Genomic DNA, 22,110 nt, shown 5'->3' on the forward strand with positions numbered 1-22,110 from the left:
TGTGGTGTTAAGTGTTTTTAGGCTAAATACAAGTAACAAAGGACAAGGGAATGTTGTTGAGTTCCTGTTTTAGAAATATTGCTCATTTAGGTAGCATGTAGATTTTTCAACTGAAAGGTGAGAGAGTATGTTTAGGAGGTCTGGTTGTTGTGAACTTGTAAAGGCAATGCAAACCAGAGGGCAGAGCTTACATTTTCTTAAGTTAAAACCTCAAACTTTCACTTCGTTTTGTATAAAATGATTAGGGGAGGGTCGGGTTGAACCAGACGTGCTCTTGCGAGCCTTTCAATTGTTGCCATCTCCGGATATTACAGCAGATTTAAGACGTTAGTTTGGGACGGATTGCTGCTGATTCCTGATCCTGCACTATGACTGTTTAATTAACCTGAAGATTCCGATAACTTAACCACAAGTTATTGGTTTTTGTTGGTACCCAGCAAACATTTGTCCAATAAATGAATACCTGCTGGCTTAAGGTTGTTCGTAGGGCCTGATCCGGCCTTCCAGTTCAGGATCCTGTAGAGGTCAACCCTCACCCGCCAGTGTAAACCGGCGCTTGCCCGGGATAAGAATAGTTCTCACTGCGGAAGAACTTGACCTGCTCTAACGATTTGTTATTGGGCATCTGCAGACAGAGCTTTTAAGAGAATTAGGGCCAGGCAGGTTGGATCCTTAGACAGCCAGCTTGGTCTCTTAAGCAGATTCTCACGTTTGACCACTGAGGACAGGCGGATGAAAGACACCCGGAACTCTCTAGTAAGCTACGCTGTCCGCGGTGAAACCTTCCCCCCAGTTCCTGTCACAAATCTCGTCGCCAGAGCAACAGTGGGCGTCAACAATCGTGGGGCGGAAATAAGCATATAGTACACGTCTCCAGCTCAGCGAAAGCCCACACGCAGGCGCGTTAAGCTATTTCCGGCTGTAGTTCTCAGTCTAGGGATGCAGTCTGCGTCTGCGCACTCATTGTGACGCGCCAAGGCCGACCTATAGGCCTGCGTGGGCGTGGCCAGGGCCCGCCAGCGCGCACGCGCGAACCGAGTCCCTTGTGGTCGTCCGGTATCCGAAGTGTCTGTCCCGCGTTCGTCATGTCGGCGTCGGTGGTGTCGGTCATCTCGCGGTTCCTGGAGGAGTACTTGAGCTCCACTCCTCAGCGGCTGAAGTTGCTGGACGCCTATCTCCTTTATATACTGCTGACCGGGGCGCTGCAGTTCGGCTACTGTCTCCTCGTGGGCACCTTCCCCTTCAACTCTTTCCTCTCCGGCTTCATCTCTTGTGTGGGCAGCTTCATCCTAGCGGGTAATGATTCCGTATCCTGGGAATAATGTTCCACTTTGGCGCGCAGCTCCGTCCTCACAGTGCCCTTTGGTAGTTTGCAGATGGCTGTCGCCTGTGAAGTCACGCATACTTCTTTTCTTGGGATCCAGGAAACAGGCTCAGAAATGTCACGTTTCTAACGCCAGACAGTTGCCTAGGAGCTGGAAAGGAAGGTGTGAAGAAACTCTCTTCTGGTGATGCACCGCAGTTAATACTGCTCTAAGGAAACATCCCACTCCAACTTTGATGTAGCTTTAATACAAGTTTGAAGTTGATAGACCCCTAAATGAAAAGGCCAACCCTGAGCCGTCTCTGTCACCTATGCCTAATCCCTACTCCATCCATGGGAAGGCGGGTATAGGGATATAAATATTGGTGATTGCTCGTGACGCTGGTTAGTGGATGCTGGTTTTTAGTTGCCCCCACTTTGTGTGTGGATGGTGTTCCCTTGTTTTTCTCATTATCCCCGAACTCAATTGTTTTTTTTTTTTTTTTACCCCACACAATTGTGTGTTTGCTGTTCTTTCTTGATTTCCAAATTTGTTAATCTTGTATACTTCCAAATTTAATGAGGATTACTTCCACGAATTTCATCTGAACTCTGATCTTTCTTGCCCCATGGAGTTGAGTAAAAACTGGGAACAGGTTTGACTCAGGAACATTAGCTACCAAGTGTATTATGGTCAGCAGTGTTTTGGGGGTTTATTAACTGTTGCTTTTTTCCCCCCCTTCAGTGAATTAGAGCTAGTTTGGGCACAGACAAAATATGGCATTGGACTTGTCTGGACACTTGACTTACAGTAATACCTCCTTAACATAGATCTCATGTCACATATACACATTCACACTGCTAGCTCAGGCACACTGAAGATGATCTTACTTTTCAGAACTTAAGTACGCCTCAGGACATCATGGCTTGTGCCCCAGTCAGAGCTAGTGCTGCAGAGTTAGCCTGTTCAGTAGTCTTTGAATTTTGGTTCAGTTTCTCAAGGCTGCACCGTAGCCATCAGGATATGTTAGCACTATCAGCCAGATCTGACAAACCCCTTTACTTCACAACGATTTTATTACCCAGGAGGAAGAACTTGGCTGAGAACCTGTTTTTTTTTTTTTTAAACTTTTGCTTCTGATTATAGAAGTGAGGAACAGGGTAAAGCTGAGAGCTGATTCTAAATAAGCCTTCTCCTGTGGAAGCCACCTCATCTTCATGAGCCTCTGGGTAACATTGGCTTCCCAGGACTACATAAAAAGAATGATCTGTTGAAAAGTTAGTTTAGTGTGATAAAGCAGAGAGTTTGACTTTTTCATTTTTCCTTCCTCCCTCCCTTTTCCTTCCTTTCTTCTTTCCTTCCTTCAGGTGGTTTTTGCTTATGTCAAGTATTGCTTTTTAAAAATCTTTCCTTCCAAAAACATTTTCTGTGTCTTGTGTATATGGTGTATTGTACATGTCTGTGCATCTATGCATATATAGATGTCAGTGACCAGTAGCATTGTGGAGACTGGACTGGCTGGTTGGCCAGAGACCTCGAGGAGAGGGTGTCTTTCTGTTCTGTAGTGAATTGTCTGGCCCCCTCCCATTCTCTCCAGAGCCACAGTTACAGAGGTGAGTGCAGACCAGATTTTACTTGGGTGCTGGGCATCTGAACCATCAAGTTCTTATGCTTTGAGGCAGGCACTTTACCATCTGAGGTAGAAGTCTCTCTAGCTCCCAAGTTGTGTTTTTGTGCCTGTTAAAGCTAAAATTGTCAGGTGCTAGTGGGAGCTATATGACTTGTTATTGGATAGACTGCTTATCAAAGAACACTGATAGTAGGGGGACTGGTGTCAACAGTGAGGACATCATTAGCAGTCAGACTGGTGTCAACAGTGAGGACATTATTAGCAGTGAGGACTTTATCAGTAGTAAGATTGGGGTCAGTCAATAGCGAAGAGATTTTCAAATCTTTTAGGTAACAGGCAATAAGATGAAAGAAAGTAAAGTGGGTTCAAGGAAAAAAGGGAAAGGATTTCTGATAATTTGTTGCTGCTGCAGAAAGTTATCATTTGCATACTACTCCCTCACTGTGAACTTAGGGGCATTTTGCTACTGAGCTAAATCCTCAAATCCATCCATTCACTCACCCTCCCATCCATCCCATTTTTTGAAAGAGGGGTTCAGTTCCTGGCTGGCTGGAACTGTTGATCAGGCTAACCTTGCACTCACAGAGATTCATGTAGCTCTACTTGCTGAGTGCTGGGATCAAGGACATGTTCCAGCAGCCTGGCTGCCATGTTTCTTTTGGCAGCTTTAAGTTTATTAAATCTAACCTCTTTTGCTAGCCCCAATCATTATCATTGCCTGGTAGTAACAACTTGTTTTAATGAAAAATTTGAGATTTGCATGTTTGACTTTTGTTCATATTATTGAGACAGGAAATCTTATACCTGCTGAAGTGTTTTTTTCCTTTCTGTGTTTTTATTGGAAGAGAAAGGGACAGTTTGACTGGTGAAGGGAGGTTGTAGGAAATTGCGTTGGAGGATTTTGAAAGACCAAGCGGTACTGAATGCTGGAGCTTTGGGTGTCAGACCAAATTATTGTAGGAGAATTACAGACAACATGGGCTGGTGAGATGTCTCGGTGGGTGAATGTGCCTGTCATCAAGCCTGAGAACTATTGAGTTTGATCCATGGGACCAGCATGATAGAAGGAGAGAACCAACTCCTGCTAATTGCCCTCTCGACAACACATGTGCACTCCCACCAGTAAATAATAAGTGAAAGTACTGCTGTGGTCCAGCCTTGGCTCAGGTTCAGGTCCTGAGGTGGGGAAAGAGCATTAGAGCAAGGAAAACTTCTGACCACGAAGTGGATTGCACTCCAGTGGTCCCAAATAGCTAGAGCTATCGCGGTTTAATAAGGATCAGGATAAACAAATAGACCGAAAAGGTGTTTATTCAGGGAGAAATAACTTACAACCTAGATAGATGAACACCAGCAAGTTCTACCAGATGCTCTCCTCTCCGCATCCACCAGTAAGAGAGCGTTCCTGGGTTCCTCCTCAGACCTAGTTCCACGGGTCACTTCCGCCCCTGGCTCCACTCCCAATGGGTGTGGTCAGTGCCACAGAAGCAGACAAAGTGAGTATCTCACTACAATTCCCCTTTTAGTCTAAAGAAAAGATTTAGGCTTGATACAAAACAGTGAATAATAATTGTGCTCTAAGAAAAGGAAAATTGAGAACAAAACTAACTACGTATCGAGTCCTAGGGTGAAGGCATAACGGAGTTTACAATAGAGTTGTCCTAAACTGGAAAGTTTAAGTCTAGTACCTAATATATCTAACTAGGAAGAGAGAATAATAGTTGTGATAGTTTAATCTTCAACCTCATCAAGACCTGAGAAAGAAAATAACAATACTAGGGTAGACAGGAAGTGTGGATAGGCAACTTCCAAAAGGTGCAGCGAGGACAGAAACAGCAGGCTACCTGGACAGTCACCCAAGGTCTCACAGCAACATTGGTACATCCAGTTTTGGCTAAGGCCAAGAGTATCTGACAGACCACAACAACAGCAGGGAGGTAGGAAGGCTGTCTTACCCTGACTTGACAAGGTTCAGCAGTCTTTTACATTTGTCTCCTGTAAGCACATAGGACCACATTTCCAAATCAGTGGTCAAGGTGGGGGCAGTTCTTTGCCCAAGAGGCCATTAGCTGAAGCAAGGATGGACTCCAGAAGGAGCAACAACAGTGTACAACATATTTTCAGGAAAGTGCATGGTGCTGTCAGGAGCAACAGTGTCAATGGAGTACTAATATTAAAACATTTAAATGCCATGTTCTGCATGTTTATGAAGTGATTGAAGATTAAGCATCTATGTCTGACTAATCTCAGGTAAAGAAGTGATTGAAGATTAAGCATCTATGTCTGACTAATCTCAGGTAAAGGAAACATGGGTGAAGATAATCTGTAATACTCAGAACTTAGCTAAAAAACTGAAACTTCTTGAGTAAAGCAGGGACAAATACCTAAACAATATAACTGTACATATATAGACATGTAAATCTTTAAAACAGAGGTAGCGTAGAAATGTCTAGACCAGAGGTAGAACTATAAAGGGCAGCATGATAAAATATCCTAAATTGTATCAATATACAAAATGTTTTGAACATAAGTAAAAGTATACATACATAGAATATGGTAAGGATAATGTGCATAAAACATCATAAGTGAAAAGATTTTACACAATATAACAAAATATCATATACAATTCTTCCAGGAAGGGAATATAAACTTAATTTTACATAGGTTACCACAAATAAGAATATATAACAATGTAAGCTGTAATACTAATATCTCACTCTTACTAAATAATTCACAAGAAGATAGGCTAATTTACCTATATCCATTCTAAACCATACCTTTTCCAACCATACCCTATTCCTGTCTAAAAGAGATACCCGAGTCTAAGCATCACCTTCCATACCCAACACAAGTAACTAAAACCAACCCAAAGAAGATGAATATTATCCCTAAATTCCAAGAGTAGGGAAAGGGGGCACCATTAAGATTACTTCCTACTGAAAGGGAGGGGGGGAGATCCAAGATAGAGAACGGAGAGAGAAAAACGCCAGCCCCTCTCTCTGGTAAGATAAGACCACGTGCAAGTACTTACATTAATAGAAATGGGTTAATAATTAAGACAGAGCTAGCCAATAAGAAATTAGTATCTGGCCAAGAGCTTTATATCTAAAGCTCAGAGTCTCAGTGTGTTATTTGTGGCTGGTGTGGTGATGGGATCAGACCAGTGGAAAAACCTACTCTAACATAGAGCTCTCTTTATTTATACTTAAACAGAGCTTTTCTTTCCAAGGTTACATGAACAGCTTTATGCTCCTATTTTTGACACTTAAGAAATACATTATATTTTAAGGATTACAGCGTAATCATTATGAAAGCCCCCATTGTTCCCTTTGTTTTCCCCAAAACACCTTCCTACTCCCTACATAACCTTATTCTATACATAGAATTTAGCTATTGATGTGTGACTGAATTAATAATATAATGAGAGATAAAAGAGCCTGCAAGCTGCATGAATTTTACAAATTCTTATACTGTCCAGTGTCCTCGCCAAGATAAGAGTCTGTTTCCACAGGTGCCTTGCACCAAGGAAACCTGTTGATCAGGTAGTCATATGCTGATAGGCTGCACAGCTCCTGACAAAGTACAAACCTACCATCCAACAACAGTTCTTTGTTGTTGAAGTAAACAGTAGACCTGAAGTTGATATAAGTTGTATGACTTGGAGGAGGATGCTTTTCAGCTTGATCCTCTTCATGCTTGACTGGTAATTCCTTTTGCATGTGCACATTTGCTCTTTGGAAATTGGTCAGTACGTTTTAAATCAGTTTAGAATGATGCCATCAAACTTTTAAAAGCCTGCTAAGACATGTGTCCTCATGGCTGGGTGATTTACTTAGGGTCTTAGGAAGGGGGTTGAGGAGCCTGTTCCAGTATAGTAAGTAGGTTTTTAAAGGACCTTGAGGGTTTTCCTATTTCATTCTCGAAGCTGACTCTTTATCTTATGGTTAGCTCTCACTAGAGAAAGGACATCTGTCGCTTCTGAGTTAACATTTCAGTGTTGGCAGCTTTCTTAGTTTCCTTTTTTTACCTAGCTGAAATCTGCTCATTTCAAGTACTATTTAGGGAGGGTAAGTGGGAAATAGTTAAGTCTGTCCTTAGGAGTATGGCTAAAAATAAGTGTTACTACATAAGCACTCCACCCCGGGGCTTCATCCCTAGTCTGTGAAATCATTGTTTTAAGTCACTTCACAACTTTGGTCCGTCTGCTCTCAAACTTAGCAGTTTTGCTTTTGAAAAAAAAAAAAAATAGAATTTGGGAGCTGGAGAAATAGCTTGGTAGGTTAGTGTGCTTGCAGAGGAAGCATGAAGGTCTGAGTTCAGATTTCCAGTGTATATGGCAAAAGCCAGGCAACGGCCACATATGCCTGTAATCCCAGGGCCGGGGACAGGACAGAATCAAAAGGATTGCTGTGTCTTGCTGTCTCTCAGCTCAGGTTCAGTGAGAAACTGTCCCAAAGGGAGAGGGAGAGAGAGAGGGAGAGGGAGAGGGAGAGGTAGAGAGAGAGAGAGAGAGAGAGAGAGAGAGAGAGAGAGAGAGAGAGAGAGAGAGCACTCTCTGTCTCTCTCACACACACACAGGACACCCAGTGGCCTCTGGCCTCCAAAAGTATGCACACACAAGTATGTGCGTCTGCACACACACATACTACATTCGTATACTTAACACACACTTGCATTCACACACATAATAAATTTAAGACATTTACGAAATAAAGTTTAGTGCTCCCAGTTAAGAACACCCAAAGGAGTTTGAATTGGAGACTACTCCATAGTGTTTTCTGTCTCAAGGGAGCCTTTGACTTATGTGGACTGGGGTCTGGCTGCTTTAGGGAGTGTCTGCTAGGTTTGTGGATCCCTCTTAGCTGCTGTCCATGAGATTGGGAGTTTGCCAACTTCATGGCTGATTGTCCTGTTTCTAAATGTCCTATCCATCATTGCTCTTTTATTCTTGGTACCTCAGGCTGCTTCCTGATTGTGCAGCCTCTGGCATCTTGTTTCACTTGATTTGTTTACACGCTTGATTGTGTTGCTTAACCATATTTGTCTGTGGTTCCCAAAGTAGAGTTTATGTTTTGTTCACTTTTTCATGACACATAGGCTCTCTTGGGAGCCTGCCTCGTTGACCCCTCCCTCTTCATCTCTGCCCCTGTCCTTTATCCTTCAGTGTCAGGAAGTTACTTGCCTTTCCATGAGCACTGATGTCAGGCAGTTGTACTTTTCTTAGGCTATCTTACTCCTCACAGTGCAAGGGCTTCCTCTCTCTGGAGAACCTTTCCTGACTCCCAGCAGACCCAGGCCTCTTGTGTGTGTGGGCAGGGTTAAGGAAGAAGAGAGATGGACTTTTCCATCAGGCTGCATCTGTTTTGCTTGTCTGCCCTCTGGAAGGCCAGGGCAGGCACATTCACATCTGCATCCTTGCTTAGCACCGTGCATGTTAACTTAATTTAAGGAGCATGGAGTTCTGTTTGCCAGGCTGTCTGCTCGGGTGCTGCAGATTGAACTGTGAGGCACACAGATGTGGTCCCTACTCTTACGGTCTTAAGGGAGATGCAGACAGGTAACTGTGGGAGTGGTGATGGTGAGGGTGGGAGCCTGCTGGGCATCCCAGTCCTTCCAGTGGTCCTGCAGCGTGTGCCTTGTATGTTCACTTTCCCAAATGTGCTCTGTAACTTCTCAGGCTTTGCTCCATTTATTGCCCGTATTCACAGCTTATGTTGTATTTTAGTTTTTTACTAACAGTAAAGTTGTTGACTTGCAGTCTGCCTGTCCCCGTGCTGTCCCACCTCTTCCCCCTATGGTAAGCTGTGTCCCTCTTGTGTCATGTGCCGGCATCTCCGATTCTTCAGAGGAACTGTCTGCTCTTGTTGGCCGGGCGACGTCTGCGATTATCCCTCTACTCAGCTCCATGGATTTTCTCTGTCGGATCTTTTCTTATCTTTTAGACATGTTCTAATACTGTCTTAATTTGAAATAGTTAAACCAGGCATGGTGGTGCATACTTTAATCTTAGTGCTCGGGAGGCTGAGGCAGGAGGATCTCTGTGAATTTGGGGACAGCCTGCTCTACAGAGTGTATTTCAGGCCAGCAAGGCCATGCGTGTATAGAGACCCTGTCTCAAACGAACATAATTATTCCATTTGACCCCAGGCACTCCTGGAAACCATCTGTTTCTTCTCTGTCACCGTTGAGAGAATAGTTGCTGTTTCTGCCTTTGCCCCTTTGTTCCTCAGTGCTCTGCGGTGGTCTGCCCTCACCAGTTGCCCAGTGGAGCAGCTGTCTGCCTCACCTCACCTCCCTGCTCAGTGTTCGGCATTAGGCTCAGTTGGCTTATCCTTTCTGAGTGAAGTACTCCTCTCTACACTCTTGCGGCCGCCTCCTCCTCACCACCTACTGCCTTTCCCTCCCTGCTGTGCTGGCTGTTTCATTTTGTGTTTATTTTCATAGGTGAATTTAAGTTCCGTGTGTATGTATACAATTACCATGTTATTTATGTTTTTAGTTTGGACCTGTCCAAATTAGTAAATCCAGTCCCTGACTTCCTTTTTTTGTTCTCGATGTCTGTCTTGTCTCTCAAGTGTGTAATGTATATCTCAAATAGAACCTTCCCTGCCCAGCCATCTGCTTCTCGGCAGTATACAGGGTCAACCATGGGTAGACTGTTCAGCTAGATATTCAGGAAGTCTCTGATCCCATAATTTCTCTTGACTCACACATCCATTTCACCAGCTGTTGTCATCCCCAGAATATATAGCGACTCTGTCTATCTCATTTCTGCCTATTTTTATCTCCTTAACCTTGAACTCTTCAGATCCTGAGCCGTTCATCTCTAGTCCCACAAACCATTCCTCATGTTGCAGTTCTAACCTTTAGAGAATTGAGTCGTTTATGTCACGCAGCTCCTCAGACCCTGCAGTGTGTCACATTGCCCTTTAGCTAAGTTCAGATTCTTTTCCTGAGTCTTCTGGTCACTGATATTTGGTGTCTTTGACTGGTTATGCCTAAAACGTGTCAAGACTCATGTACTGTCTCGATTGCTCAGTCCTGGATCTTGATGTGGCTGGGTCTTTAGCCTTCAAACCAGGACTTTAGGAACATTTTAAAAGGACAGCTTTCTAGTCTTTTTATCCTGCTCCATTTTCTTCACAATATGTACCCTGCTCAGAATGTTCTTGTTTGTTTGCTGACTTGTGTTTGTCTCTACAGACTGTAAGTTCCTCAGGAGCCAGACTCCTGTCTGGCTGGCTCTGTGCCACATTCCCAGCATCTAGAATGATGCTTGATAAATATTTTGCTGAACAAATGAGCATTTAAGGAGATAGATGAAATAGAGCTGCTGGGAGGGGACAGGCTGCCTCAGGGTTAGTCGGCTTCCATCTTTGGAAGTGCTCAGGGATACACTGAAGGCTTGTTTCTGGAGCAAACAAGTTTCTTTACCTTTCTTGTGTCCAAAGCAGCTGAAGGATATGATATGTTTATGGGTAACACAAGTTCTGGAGGGGGTGTAATTTTCATGGGGAGCAGCTTATCTGACCCTGTACATGGTAAGTATCCTTCAGAAAATTCTTGGGTTATTCCTGGAGGCTCCTTCCAGCACACCTGTTTCCCAGCACTTCACGGACAGTGTCCTGCTTTGCTTTGTATTGCTGTGATAAACACTGTGACCAGTAGCAACTTGGGGAGGAAAGGGATTATTTGGCTTACTTGTTATAGCTCATCATCAAGGAAAGGCAAAGCAGGAACGTGGAGGTAGGAACTGAAGCAAAGACCATGGAGGAATGCTGCTTACTGGCTTGCTCAGCCTGTTTCCTTATACAAACCAGGACCTCATTACCTACAGTGGACTGGGTCCTCCCATACCAATTATTAGTTAAGATCACGTTGGAGAGACAGATTAGCAGTTAAAAACTGATTGCTTTTCCAAAGGACCCAGGTTCAATTCCTGGCATCCACATGGGTACTCACAACTGTCTGTAACTCCACTTCTAGGGGGTTTGACATGTTCTTCTGGCCTCCTAGGGCACCAGGCACACAGTGGTAAATAGACATAGTACAATTTTTTTTTTTTTTAAAGGAATGAAAATGCCCCAAATACATGCCCATAGATTATTCTGGTGGAGGTAATTCCGCAGCTGAAGTTCTCTTCTCTCAGCTGACTCTAGTTTGTGTCATGTTGGCAACAAACAAACAAACAACCCCCCCCCCCCAAGAAAAAAAAACCCTCAACTGGCTTAGGCATTTTATGCATCAATGGAGTGTTGGGAGAGGAGAGATGGCTCAGCATTTAGCATTGGCTGCTCTTCGAGAGGACCCAGGTTCCATTCCCTGTGCCCACATGGTGAGCTCACAACCATTCATGTGACTCCAGTTCTGGGGGATCTAATTCTATATACTAACCTTGGGCACCAGGCAGACATGTGATGCATGTATATTCCACATAGGCATGACATCCATACACATAGAATGAAATGGGGTGTTGGTCTGGATGACCTCTGAGGTACACTGGATGCTTGTGGGGTTGATTTGTGCACTGTTACTGCACTGAATTTGAGTTACTATGGCCATTTTAGGATTAGCATCAGTCCATGGTTATATCCACTTTCGCAGAGCTTTTCCCGTGTTCCGAATATACTCCTAACACCATCTTGTTTTCTATCTCATTGCTGTTAATAGTTCTGTGTCTTTTTCTATAGAATTTTTGTTAGATTACAACCAAGTCACCGAATATTTATATATAAAATAAGGACATAAATATAATAATTATATATAAAAGTTTTAGAAAGAGCAGTGTGGGGCCGGAGGCAGAGCAGTTGATGCAGAAACATGAGGGTTTGAGTTAGGGTCCCCAGCACTCACAGGGAAAGATGGGCATGCCACACGCGTCTGTAGCCCAAGCTGGGGGAAGTCCATTGGCTGGCAAACCCAACTGAAGCCACAGGCTTCAGGCTCAGTGAGAGACCCTGCCTCAAGAAATAAAGTGGGTGGGCTGGAGGGATGGCTCAGTGGTTACGATCACTTCCTGCTCTTCCAGATGATGTGAGTTTGTTTCTCAGGGCCCACGTCCAAGGCTCACAGCTGCCTGTAACTACAACTCCAAGGAATTCAATGCCCTCTTCTGGCTTCCGGGAGCACCTGTATACCCAGGTCATACAGAGACAGCATACAGACACACACACAGTAAAAACAAATCTTTAAAAAAAAAAAAAAAAAAAACTAGGTGGGTTTTGAATGAGGAAGACTTCTGAATTCAACCTCTGGTTTTTACACCCCTACCTTATGCACATGCACACATAAACATATGCATACAACATATACAATACACAAACATAACTAAAAAGAGACCTGGAATGAGTCAGTACTTTTGGCTTCTTTTCACTCAGTAAAAGTCATTTACCTCATTCTGAATAATTGCATAGAGCTTCATTGCAGGTCTGTGGTATAATTACTCCCTTTGATGACATTTGGGCCATTTCCTTTTTTCTCTTTCTTTCAAATTTATAAGCATACTATATTTTGTAAGACACTCATTAATCAAAAGATAAAACCATTTTAAATATTAAGTAGTATTGCCAGTTGCTTTCCCCAAAAGATGGTCTAGCCTGACCTTTCACAGCAAGATTTTAAGTGGATCCATTACTCCACCAGTAAGTGTCCTTCATAAAGATCATTGCACATCTGTGGTATTTCCATGCCCAGGGTGATGGAAACTGTTGCTATGGTGATGAACTCTAGAGCACTAGTCTGATCTATCTCTCCTTTGAGTGGCTGCTGCTTTGTTAATGCTGGAGTGGGTGCTAGCCTGAAGCAGGTGTGATTATTTATCACAGCCATAAAGGTATTTGAGCAGAGAATACCCCTGGAGCTGCTTTCCACGTCTGGGTGACTGGCTGCTGCCTTTTTAGAGACTTGAGGGATACAGAAATGTCGCGGGAGAGATCACTGTCAGGAGTCTTATGTTGGGTCTTTGCAGTCTTTTGAGATGGATAAGCAGCCACTAGAACTTTATCAAAGGTAGTTATTTACAGTACGAGATCTGCAAGGGCAGCAGCTGTATTTATAATCTCTGCCATGTATTATGCATGCCTCTTGTGGAAATGATTAGTATTTCATAAGGCTGTCATTCCAGCCCAACTTTTGTTATTACTGTATCTATAGCCTCATGTAGGTGTGATTAGACACCTTTAAATCAATTAGATTAAGAGAGTTCTTAGAGTTGGGTGAGATATATCTGTGAATAAGCTTAGTTTTAGCATAACTCTGAGGTATCATTTTTCCCCTTTATTTTTCCTTCAGATTGTAAAAGCGAGCCGGGTGGCGGTGATGCATGCCTTTAATCCTAGCACTTGGGAGGCAAGAGCAGATGGGTCTCTATGAGTTCGAGGCCAGCATGGTCAACAGAGGGAGTTCCAGGACAGCTAAAGACACACACACACACACACACACACACACACCCTGTTCAAACAAACAAACAAACAAACCAAAACCAAAACCAACCAAAAACATTTTAAAAGTATATAATTTGATACATTTTTCCATTTAGCTTTTGCAGTTTTTATTTATTGTGTGTTTGTATGCATGCCATCAGGGTTATTGGTAAGTGCCTTTACCAGTAAGCTATCTCACAGCCCTATTTTTAGTTTTAGTTTCTTGAGAGTTGTCTTGTATAGCTCACGTTTACCTTGAGCTTGCTGTGGAGGTGACATTGAGTGGATCCCTTCCATCTGCCAGGGAAGTGCGGGGGTTACAGGTGTGCTCACTGTTACCTAGCTTGGGATGAGTTATTTTTAATTCTCTGATTTAACTACCGCCCAGATCAAGACAGAGAATACTGTCATACTATACAGGGTTCCTCTCTGTCCATGAAAGATGAGAACCACTGTCCTTACTTATTTTGCCTAGTTTATTTGTTGTTACTTTGCTTTTTAAAGACAGGATCTTAACTCTGTAGACTAGACTGGTACCAAACTTGTAACAGTTCTCCCTTCTGCCATCTCCCCCACCATCTGGTTTTAAGGTTCTGTATGTGTGGAGTCATGTAGCATGTACTCTTTATGTCTGGATTGTGGTGCCTCGCATACCATGAAGTTCATTCAGCTTGTATCTAGCAGAAGTTTCTTTTCATTGCCATATAGTATCTTTGTTTGCATGCACTATAATTTCCCTCTGTGCTGTGACTAGACATTAAATGTTTCTAGCTTGGTGCACATTGTAGGGGTCAGTCCTGTGCAGGCCTCTGGGTGTACATGTGCATTCGTTTTGTTAGAGGAGAATTTTCATCATAGGATGTATCTGCATTCTGATTAGAAATCATTTGTTTTATTCTTCTAGATAGTGACTTTTGTGTTTTGTTTCTTACCCAGTTTGCTTGAGAATACAGATCAACCCCCAGAACAAGGCGGATTTCCAAGGCATCTCTCCAGAGCGAGCCTTTGCTGATTTCCTCTTTGCCAGCACTATCCTGCACCTTGTCGTCATGAACTTCGTTGGCTGAACAGCTCCCATTTCCTTAGTCGTGGAGTTGGAGATTGGCAGAATGTAAGTGGTGATCACAGCCCTTGTCCTGTTGTGTTGATGTTAGCAAGTAAAATTGGAGGAGGCTGGCTCTGCTCCTAGTTGGATTAATTCTCATAGTGCCATGAGATGTTTGTAGAATTTCCTGGAGGTTCAAAGTGGATTTTATCAGCATGGCCATCAGCTTGCTGTGTTCCAAACTTAAATGATAGAGTTGGATTAACTTGAGAGAAGATTTGGAACCAGACTGGTAGCGTTTGGTTTATTTGCTTCATCCCTTGTTGGGCACTGAAGTCATTCCTGCCCCTCAAATAAACTTTACAGAATTCTGATAGAGAAACAAAAGTGGGCCTAGTCCCTTTTGTAGAACTGAAAGCCTCTCTGCTTGTCTCTTTTTATTCTCTCCTCTTGTCTTAGTTACTTTCCTCTTGTTGTGGTAAGATATCATGGCAAAGGCAACTTGTAGAAGAAAGTGGTATTCATGGTTGCAAATGGTTTGAGTCCATGATTGTAATGGTGGTGATCGTGGCAACAGGGAGGCAGATTTGGCGTTGGAGCCCCAGCTGAGAACTTAGATCTTGAGCCACAAGCATGAAGCAGAGAGCTAACTGGGAATGGTATGGGCTTTTGAACCTCAAAGCCCACCCCCAGTGACATACCTTTTTCAACAAGGCCACACCCCCTGATCCATCGCAAACAGTTCCACCTCCTGGATGGAAGCATTCGAACATACAGGCCTGTGGCCATTCTCATTCAGACTGACACACCTCTGAAGCAGTCTTAAAGCTGTGATAGGTACATGGATCTTTTTTCCCATGTACATATCAATATTGTTCCTTTTATACGAGAAAATGGGCCCAGAACAGCCTAGTAGCTTCTCCATCTGCAGGTATCTGGTTGTAGAGAGTGGCCTCCGTCTATCGATACTTTGGCCTGGTGCTTGTGCAACTCAGCAATGAATGCCTATGCTCTCTCCTTTGTCTTTGCACATAAAGTGTAGTACTATTGCTTCTAATTGGTAGGAGAAGAGAATCTTAGAAAATAATTACCTTTTGGGGAAAATGTCTCAGGACCAGTCTCATTGCACACTACGTGGAAACCTGTGTTTTTGTACTGAAAGCATCAGAATTCTGAGCAGAGTGATGCATTGCAGAGTGCATGCAGCGATGTTGCAGTGTGCATTTCGTTTTCTAGCAGGAACTGTCACTTGCTTGAAATGGCATGTAAATTCACCTTAAAAACAATCCTGTTTATTCAGGTAAAACTTTCATTTTAGATTGGGAAACTTGTTGGGATGCTTTAGTCTCTGAAAACATTTGAGAACCACTTCCTCCTACCATTCTAATTCAGTTTCAGTCCTTGGAGACCGGATTTGCTCTCCATCCCTCCCTCATCCCTAGTCAGTGCTGATTACTGGAATGCAAGGAAAGGAAAATACCTTTAAAAGTGAACAGTCGAGACCTATATCTCAAAAAGTGTAAACAAAAACAAAAGAAACAGAGCTGGGTGTCATAGTTGTGAAGGGACACCATGACCATGACAACTCTTATAAAGGAAAACATTTATTAGGGACTGGTTTAGTTTCATTTTTGTCAGGGCAGGGTGCAAGCAGGCATGGTGCTGAGAGTTCTACATCTGGATCCAGAGGCAGCAGGAAGTAACAGTGAGCCACTAGGCCTGGCTTGAGCATCTGAGATCTCACCTCCCCCCTCCCCCCCCAGTGACACACTTTCTTTCTACAAGGCCACACCTACTCCAACAATGCCACACCTAATGGTACCTCTCCCTATGAGCCTAGGGGGCCATTTTCTTTCAAACCACCACACAGAAATGTATTTCATGCTGTGGGTTCAATACCAGCATTGCACAAAACAGACATAGCGATACATGCCTGTCATCCCAGCCCTCAGGAGGCTAAGGTAGGAGGGTTAGAAGTTCATGTTCATTCTCAGCTGTATATTGAGTTGGAGGTCAGCCTGAACTACATGAGACCCTGTTTTAAATTAAGTAGGGTAAAAGACCCATACACATATAGGTAAAACATGATTAGAGTCTTAGCAAGATCAGAACAGAGTGCTGTGAGACAGAACAGTGACTGTGCCTGTAGTGTGTGTACTGTAGTGTAGAGTAGTGATGAGTGAATCACAGAGCCTGCCAGTTAACCATCTCCTTTGGATGCCTTGAGTGGAGCTGGAAAATGGAGCCTCCGGTGTTGACCACCTCAGGTTAGATTTGTAAAGGTATTTTCTAGATGAATTAGCCTTATGTATTTAAGTAGAAACAGAACACATTTCAAGGCTGTGTGTTCTCAAGGCTCAGAAAGATAGATCACGGAAAATTATTTCCTGGTGCTGTCATGATTGGAGGAGGACTTGGCTTCCAAGAACTCAGCATTTCAAAATTATGACAAAACAGACAAAAAAGCAAGCTCAGCAGAAACCAAGTAGTGCAGATCATGTTAACAGCCCAGGGCCACCTGCTGAGCTGGGAATTATGGGCTCAGAGAATGCAGACTCTTCCAGTCCCAGATCACAGGGTCCAGTCACTTTGGAGAAAACAGGCCTGTGGGAAAGGTAGGGAAACCTCTGGGGGATTGCCCCGCACATTTCCCAGACAACTTCCACTTGACACGTTTCTTTGTCCCATCTGTGTGGTTTTAATTTAGCTGTGTGCTTACGGTACCAAACATGCTAAAGGTTGTTTCCAAGTGAGGCCTCAGTAGTTACAATAACTCGGAAGGCAGGATAACAAAGTAAAAAACAAACCCACTCAATACCTTGCGAAAACACTTATGAGACACTGTCCGAGTCTACTTCCTTTATTCTGATGAAATGGAGTGTGGGGTTATATGGCAGCACATTTGGGGCTAGATTCTCATGTTGCTGCCTAACATTCTTAATTTCCAACTGAGAGCTGGGCATTTATGAAATCTGTAATGTAGCTGATTTTTAGTTAATTTGAAGCTGATGTTTAAAACCACTGAGGAAAGGCAGATACGGAGAGTGACATTGGGCCGGAGAAACCAGTGAGGTTTAGGGAGCCGAGAGGAGCAGATAGAGTTCCCACTGGATGCTGTTTTCAGTGCTTGTGCAGGATCGTTTTATTTTCAAGAAGCCTCAGAAAGATGAGCGTGCCATTCCTATTTGTGGGTCAGGTACTGAGAGATCCAGAGAGCCTTGTGAGAAATCTTGTGTTTGTTTTGCCTTTAGACAGGGTCCCTTGGAGTCCAAGGTCACTTCAAACATCTATGTATGTACCGAAGGATGGCCTTGTGCTCCTGACCCTCCGCCCTCTTCCTCCCACATGGCTGGGATTACAACTACCAGACCCAATTTCAGATTCCTTTTTTAATTTTTAAAATACTTTTAATTTTAATTATGTTTATGTGGGTATGTTTGTGTGGGTTTGTGCATGTTAGTATCCACCCTTGCCTAGTTACCCACCCCAGTCCATTTAGTGCTGCCTACACACCCATGGGACCCTGACCATCTGAGGCAGTCTGGGCTACCTACCAGTCTAGACATTACCCTCTAAGCTCTGCTGCCACCTAGTGGACGCACATTTCTTTGCTGAGAGTACATTACAAAGCCTACCAGTTGTATTTTGGCGGAATGACCAAAGCTAGTTCCTTTCCAGTCATAGGAGGGCAGCAGAGGCTCATGGGAGCTGAGATGCTCATCAGGGGTTGCCTTACATCCCGGTCAGCAGTGGGCAGTGCTGAGCTAGAACCCTCAGCACCACCCCAGGGTTGTGTTTACTGGGTTGCCCTTTCTTGTCAGTTGCTAAGACCCTTTATTATTCTAGACCGTTTATTGCCTTCAATAATGAGCTCCTACTGGCAACAGTGTTTTATATTTTAGTTGATGAGCGTGTCCTGTAACTCTCTCAGGGGACTGGAAGGTGAGATTAATTCTGTATGATTAGTCTTAATAGTGAAAAGTATTAATTGACTTTTAATTGGTGGCTGAACTCTTCTGGTTGGTCTTTTTAGGTAGAGAGAGAGAGACAGATGTAGTTAGATTTATGTGTGTGTGTGTGTGTGTGTGTGTGTGTGTGTGTGTGTGTGTGTGTATGTACTTATGCAGCTATGGTCAGAGGACAGCCTATGGGAGTGGTTTCCGTCCTTCCACCATGTGGGGCTTGGGGCTGGAACTCAGCTTGTAGGACTTGTCAAGTGCCTTTGCACATTGATCCATCTCATCAGTCCTGTTTTTAAATTACTTTAAATTTATTTTTAGTTTTGTTTGAGACAGTCTTGCTCTGTGGCAAAGGCTACCCTTGAACTCACAATCCGATCCTTTGCCTCCTCAGTGTGGGACAAGAGGTCACTGCTGTACCTGGCTTAGCTAGGGAGATCTGTGCCTCTCACATCCTACATTTGTCATGATGCTCTAAATCGTTCAGTCTTACTCCTGCCCTGCCCTGCACGCCCCTGTTCCTGGGGGCGTGGACCTTAAGGCTGATGCAGCCTTCAGTTTCCCACCTGTACAGTGAGGAGCTTGGCCTTCATCACTAATGTTTATGTTGGTCACTGTTTTGTGGACCGTTTGCTTTTGCTTTTTCTTCTTTTCCCTCCAGCTGTTGCTTTTTATTCACGTTCCTACTGTTGGGTCTCTGCAGGTGGAACATTAGTGGGATTGTTCAAAATAAAATGTGCAGTGTCGTAGAACCGACCAGCTATAGGATGTTTTGCTGCCACCACATTCCCACATTTTTAGGCTTCACATTTCCTCTATATGCATCTTTTCATCAGTGCACATAATTTTTTTTTTTTTTTTTTTTTTGCCTGCTCTGTAGTGGGGTAGGCAGAACTGCACAACTACCTTATACCCGAGGATACAGCCTTGGCCAATTGCAGTTGACTTTAGTCCTTGGTACTAAGTGACTTGAGTGGGTACTTCATAGTGGACACTTGGAGCCTAAATGCAGGTATTTGCAAGAACTTTTGAGTGATAATTATATATACACAAATTATTAATTAATATAACACATGTAATATCTAAAATATATCTGTATAATATAGCACATACATGCATATTATACATATTATATGTATGGTATATATGTATAGATGTTTCCTATTAGATTGTGTTTGTTAAAATATTTTAAACTAGCTGTCTTTAAATGGGAAAATTGAAGAGAAGTTCATAAGAAGAGATAAACATAGACCCTTAGGTGTTTCTGCAAAGTCAGGCATCATTACTGTGGTACAGGAGAGCCATATGGGGATGCAGACTGGGAGGCTTGACTTCATCCAGTAAGGGTTACCTGACATTGGTACCTTTTTCTGAGTCTGCACTACCCACAGCACTAGCCACTAGTCATGTGATTGATGCTGGTTGATGGACACTTGAAAAGGAACTCGATAACCAAGGAATTTTAATTTCCTTATTTTTTGTTTTTAGATAGTGTTTTTTTTTTTTTTTTTTTTTTTTTCTTCTTCTTTTTTTTCTGAATCCTTGGCTAGCCTTTGGCTTATACATGCCCAAGGAAGACCTTGAAATTCTGATCCTCCTGCCTCCACTCCCCAAATTGTGGGATTATAGACATGTGCCATCATGCCTAGCTTTATGGAGGCTAAGTATCAAAGCTAGGGTTTCATTACTCTGCCAGCTGAACTATATCCCCAGCCCAACCCATAATTTCACCCAATTTTGACCAAATTTAAGAAAGTCTGTGTAGCTACTGGCTACTGGGTTGGATAGCACAGCTCTGTATAAAATTTCCAAGCTATCAAGTTCTGGTTTTGTCATTTCTAAGATGAGAGGATTAGCCTAGTTGATTTCTGGAGTGTCCTTCACTTTTAGAAGTTACGATCTGGACCTTGTAACATTAGGGTGATTCAGACTGAACTCTGCTCCTAGGAGTTTTGCATAGTGGTTGTTGATTTATGTCACCCCCTCCCCGCCCCCCCCCCCCAGTTCCAGTTTAATAGGGTGATGAGAATCCAGGGAAGGATGGATTTGATGGCAGCTGTCCAGATAGTGTCTGAGTAGAGAGCTTACTGAGAAAGAGCATGTCCCCGGAGGGGAGCTGCCTGGCGTTACCATTTTCATCTCTAGACAGTGTATTCGTCATCATCCCTTGTATTTTACCTCGTAGATCAGGCCAGGCAGATCTACACAGTTTCCTGCCTGGGTGAAAGATGGGACCTCCCGCTGCCTTTCTCAGTAGCTGTCTTCCATTTTGGGTGTCTCACTCTCAGGGAAGACATTTGTGGCAGTTTTTGATAGCCTTTACAGTTGGAAGGGCTCTTCTGAGTTGTCCACTGGGCCCAGCTGTACTGAGCTAACATTTGAGAAATCCCGAGGCCTCAGTTGTTTGAATACTCGCTCAGTACATCTTCACTGGAGAAGGAGGGAATTGATCTTTGGGAGTAGGGTTTCTAAAAAAATACCGCCTAAGATGCCTTTTTTTTTCCTGAGCCCTTTCCTTCTTCATGGGCTGGCTTTAGTGTCAGAAGTACACTCAGCTCGAAGCAGCAACCCAGCTACTTCCCATCTTACCCAAAGAACTAAGTAAACAAGAAGTCACTGCTAAAGACCTTGGCCCTTTGTGAAGTTTTGAGAAATCTGACCTCCTGTCTTGAGTCTGTCCCCAAATGAGTGAGTGCTGGTGTAGATGGTGAGTGCTGGTGTAGATGGTGAGTGCTGGTGTAGATGGTGAGTGCTGGTGTAGATGGTGAGTGAGTGCTGGTGTAGATGGTGAGTGCTGGTGTAGATGGTGAGTGAGTGCTGGTGTAGATGGTGAGTGCTGGTGCAGATGGTGAGTGCTGGTGTAGATGGTGAGTGCTAGCATAAGCAGGAGGCAGGATGCAGGCAGGATGCAGGACACTGAGTGCTGATGGTGAGGGCTGGTGCAGGTAGGATGCTGGGAGCTGGTGCAGTTATGATTGCTGCAATGGAGAGCTGGAGTCTGGTTTCTTCAGCTCCTCACCCAGCACCATTTTCGTGAGCTTGGAATGTAGGTGTGAATATTGTCTTATAGATACTACTCTCACACACTCTCGTGAAAACAGCTGGCCTTATTCTGGTTGTTGCAGTCTGGCTGAGATGCTCTCTGGTGCTCAGGATGAGTGCCATGGCTGTCCCCACCCTCGGGTTGACAGTTTAGATGAAGGCTTTGGGATATGACACTTCACACTTCACCCTTCTGCTTCTGTCTTTCAGGGTCACTCCTTGACATTCCCTGGATAAGAATTCTTGAGATGACAGCTTGTTGAACATTGAGTCTTCAGATCTGCGCGTAACTGTGACCCTGACTGGGTATGAAATGGGGGGTTCAGAGACTCCCTTTGCTGTGTCAGACCAGCCTCACCATGTGTATGTTAACACAGAATCTACCTTCCCCAAGTGTAACCCTTACTTTCCAAATTAAACAAAGTTTCTCTGCTGTTCCTCACATGCCTCCGACTGCCATCTTTTCTTCTCACACTTGTGTGAAGAGCGTCTCCCTTCAGCTCTGTGGGCTCACAAGTTCTGCACAAGTTGTTGATATGCAACTGTGAACCTTCACCTTTGTTTTCAATAAGTAGCTGTCATTGAAGTTAGTGACAAATACAGTGCTGACAACCTGGAACACGCAGTCCTTTGTCCTTTTGATGTATCAGGTAATCCTCTACTAATTCTTCATTGTCTGGAACTGCACCACTAAGCACTTGTCAGAACT

General features: G+C 43.7%; 1 protein-coding gene across 1 annotated transcript; it reads left to right on the forward strand.

Moving 5' to 3' along the window:
* The first annotated feature begins 1,025 nt into the window (after positions 1–1,025).
* Positions 1,026–21,843, forward strand: Dad1 (defender against cell death 1). The gene is made up of 3 exons (XM_051195745.1): positions 1,026–1,296; positions 14,292–14,466; positions 21,612–21,843. Exons 1-2 carry the CDS (start codon positions 1,086–1,088, stop codon positions 14,420–14,422), a joined length of 342 nt encoding a protein of 113 aa, XP_051051702.1. The 5' UTR covers positions 1,026–1,085; the 3' UTR covers positions 14,423–14,466; positions 21,612–21,843.
* Positions 21,844–22,110: the final 267 nt, after the last annotated feature.

The sequence above is a fragment of the Phodopus roborovskii genome, unplaced genomic scaffold (assembly GCF_943737965.1).
Source record: "Phodopus roborovskii unplaced genomic scaffold, PHOROB, whole genome shotgun sequence".
NCBI lineage: Eukaryota > Metazoa > Chordata > Mammalia > Rodentia > Cricetidae > Phodopus > Phodopus roborovskii.

Coding starts and splice junctions, on each gene's coding strand:
- Dad1 (XM_051195745.1), top strand. CDS start 1,086: ATGTCGGCGTCGGTGGTGTCGGTCATCTCGCGGTTCCTGGAGGAGTAC. Junction 1,297..14,291: donor GGGCAGCTTCATCCTAGCGG/GTAATGATTCCG, acceptor TTTCTTACCCAG/TTTGCTTGAGAATACAGATC.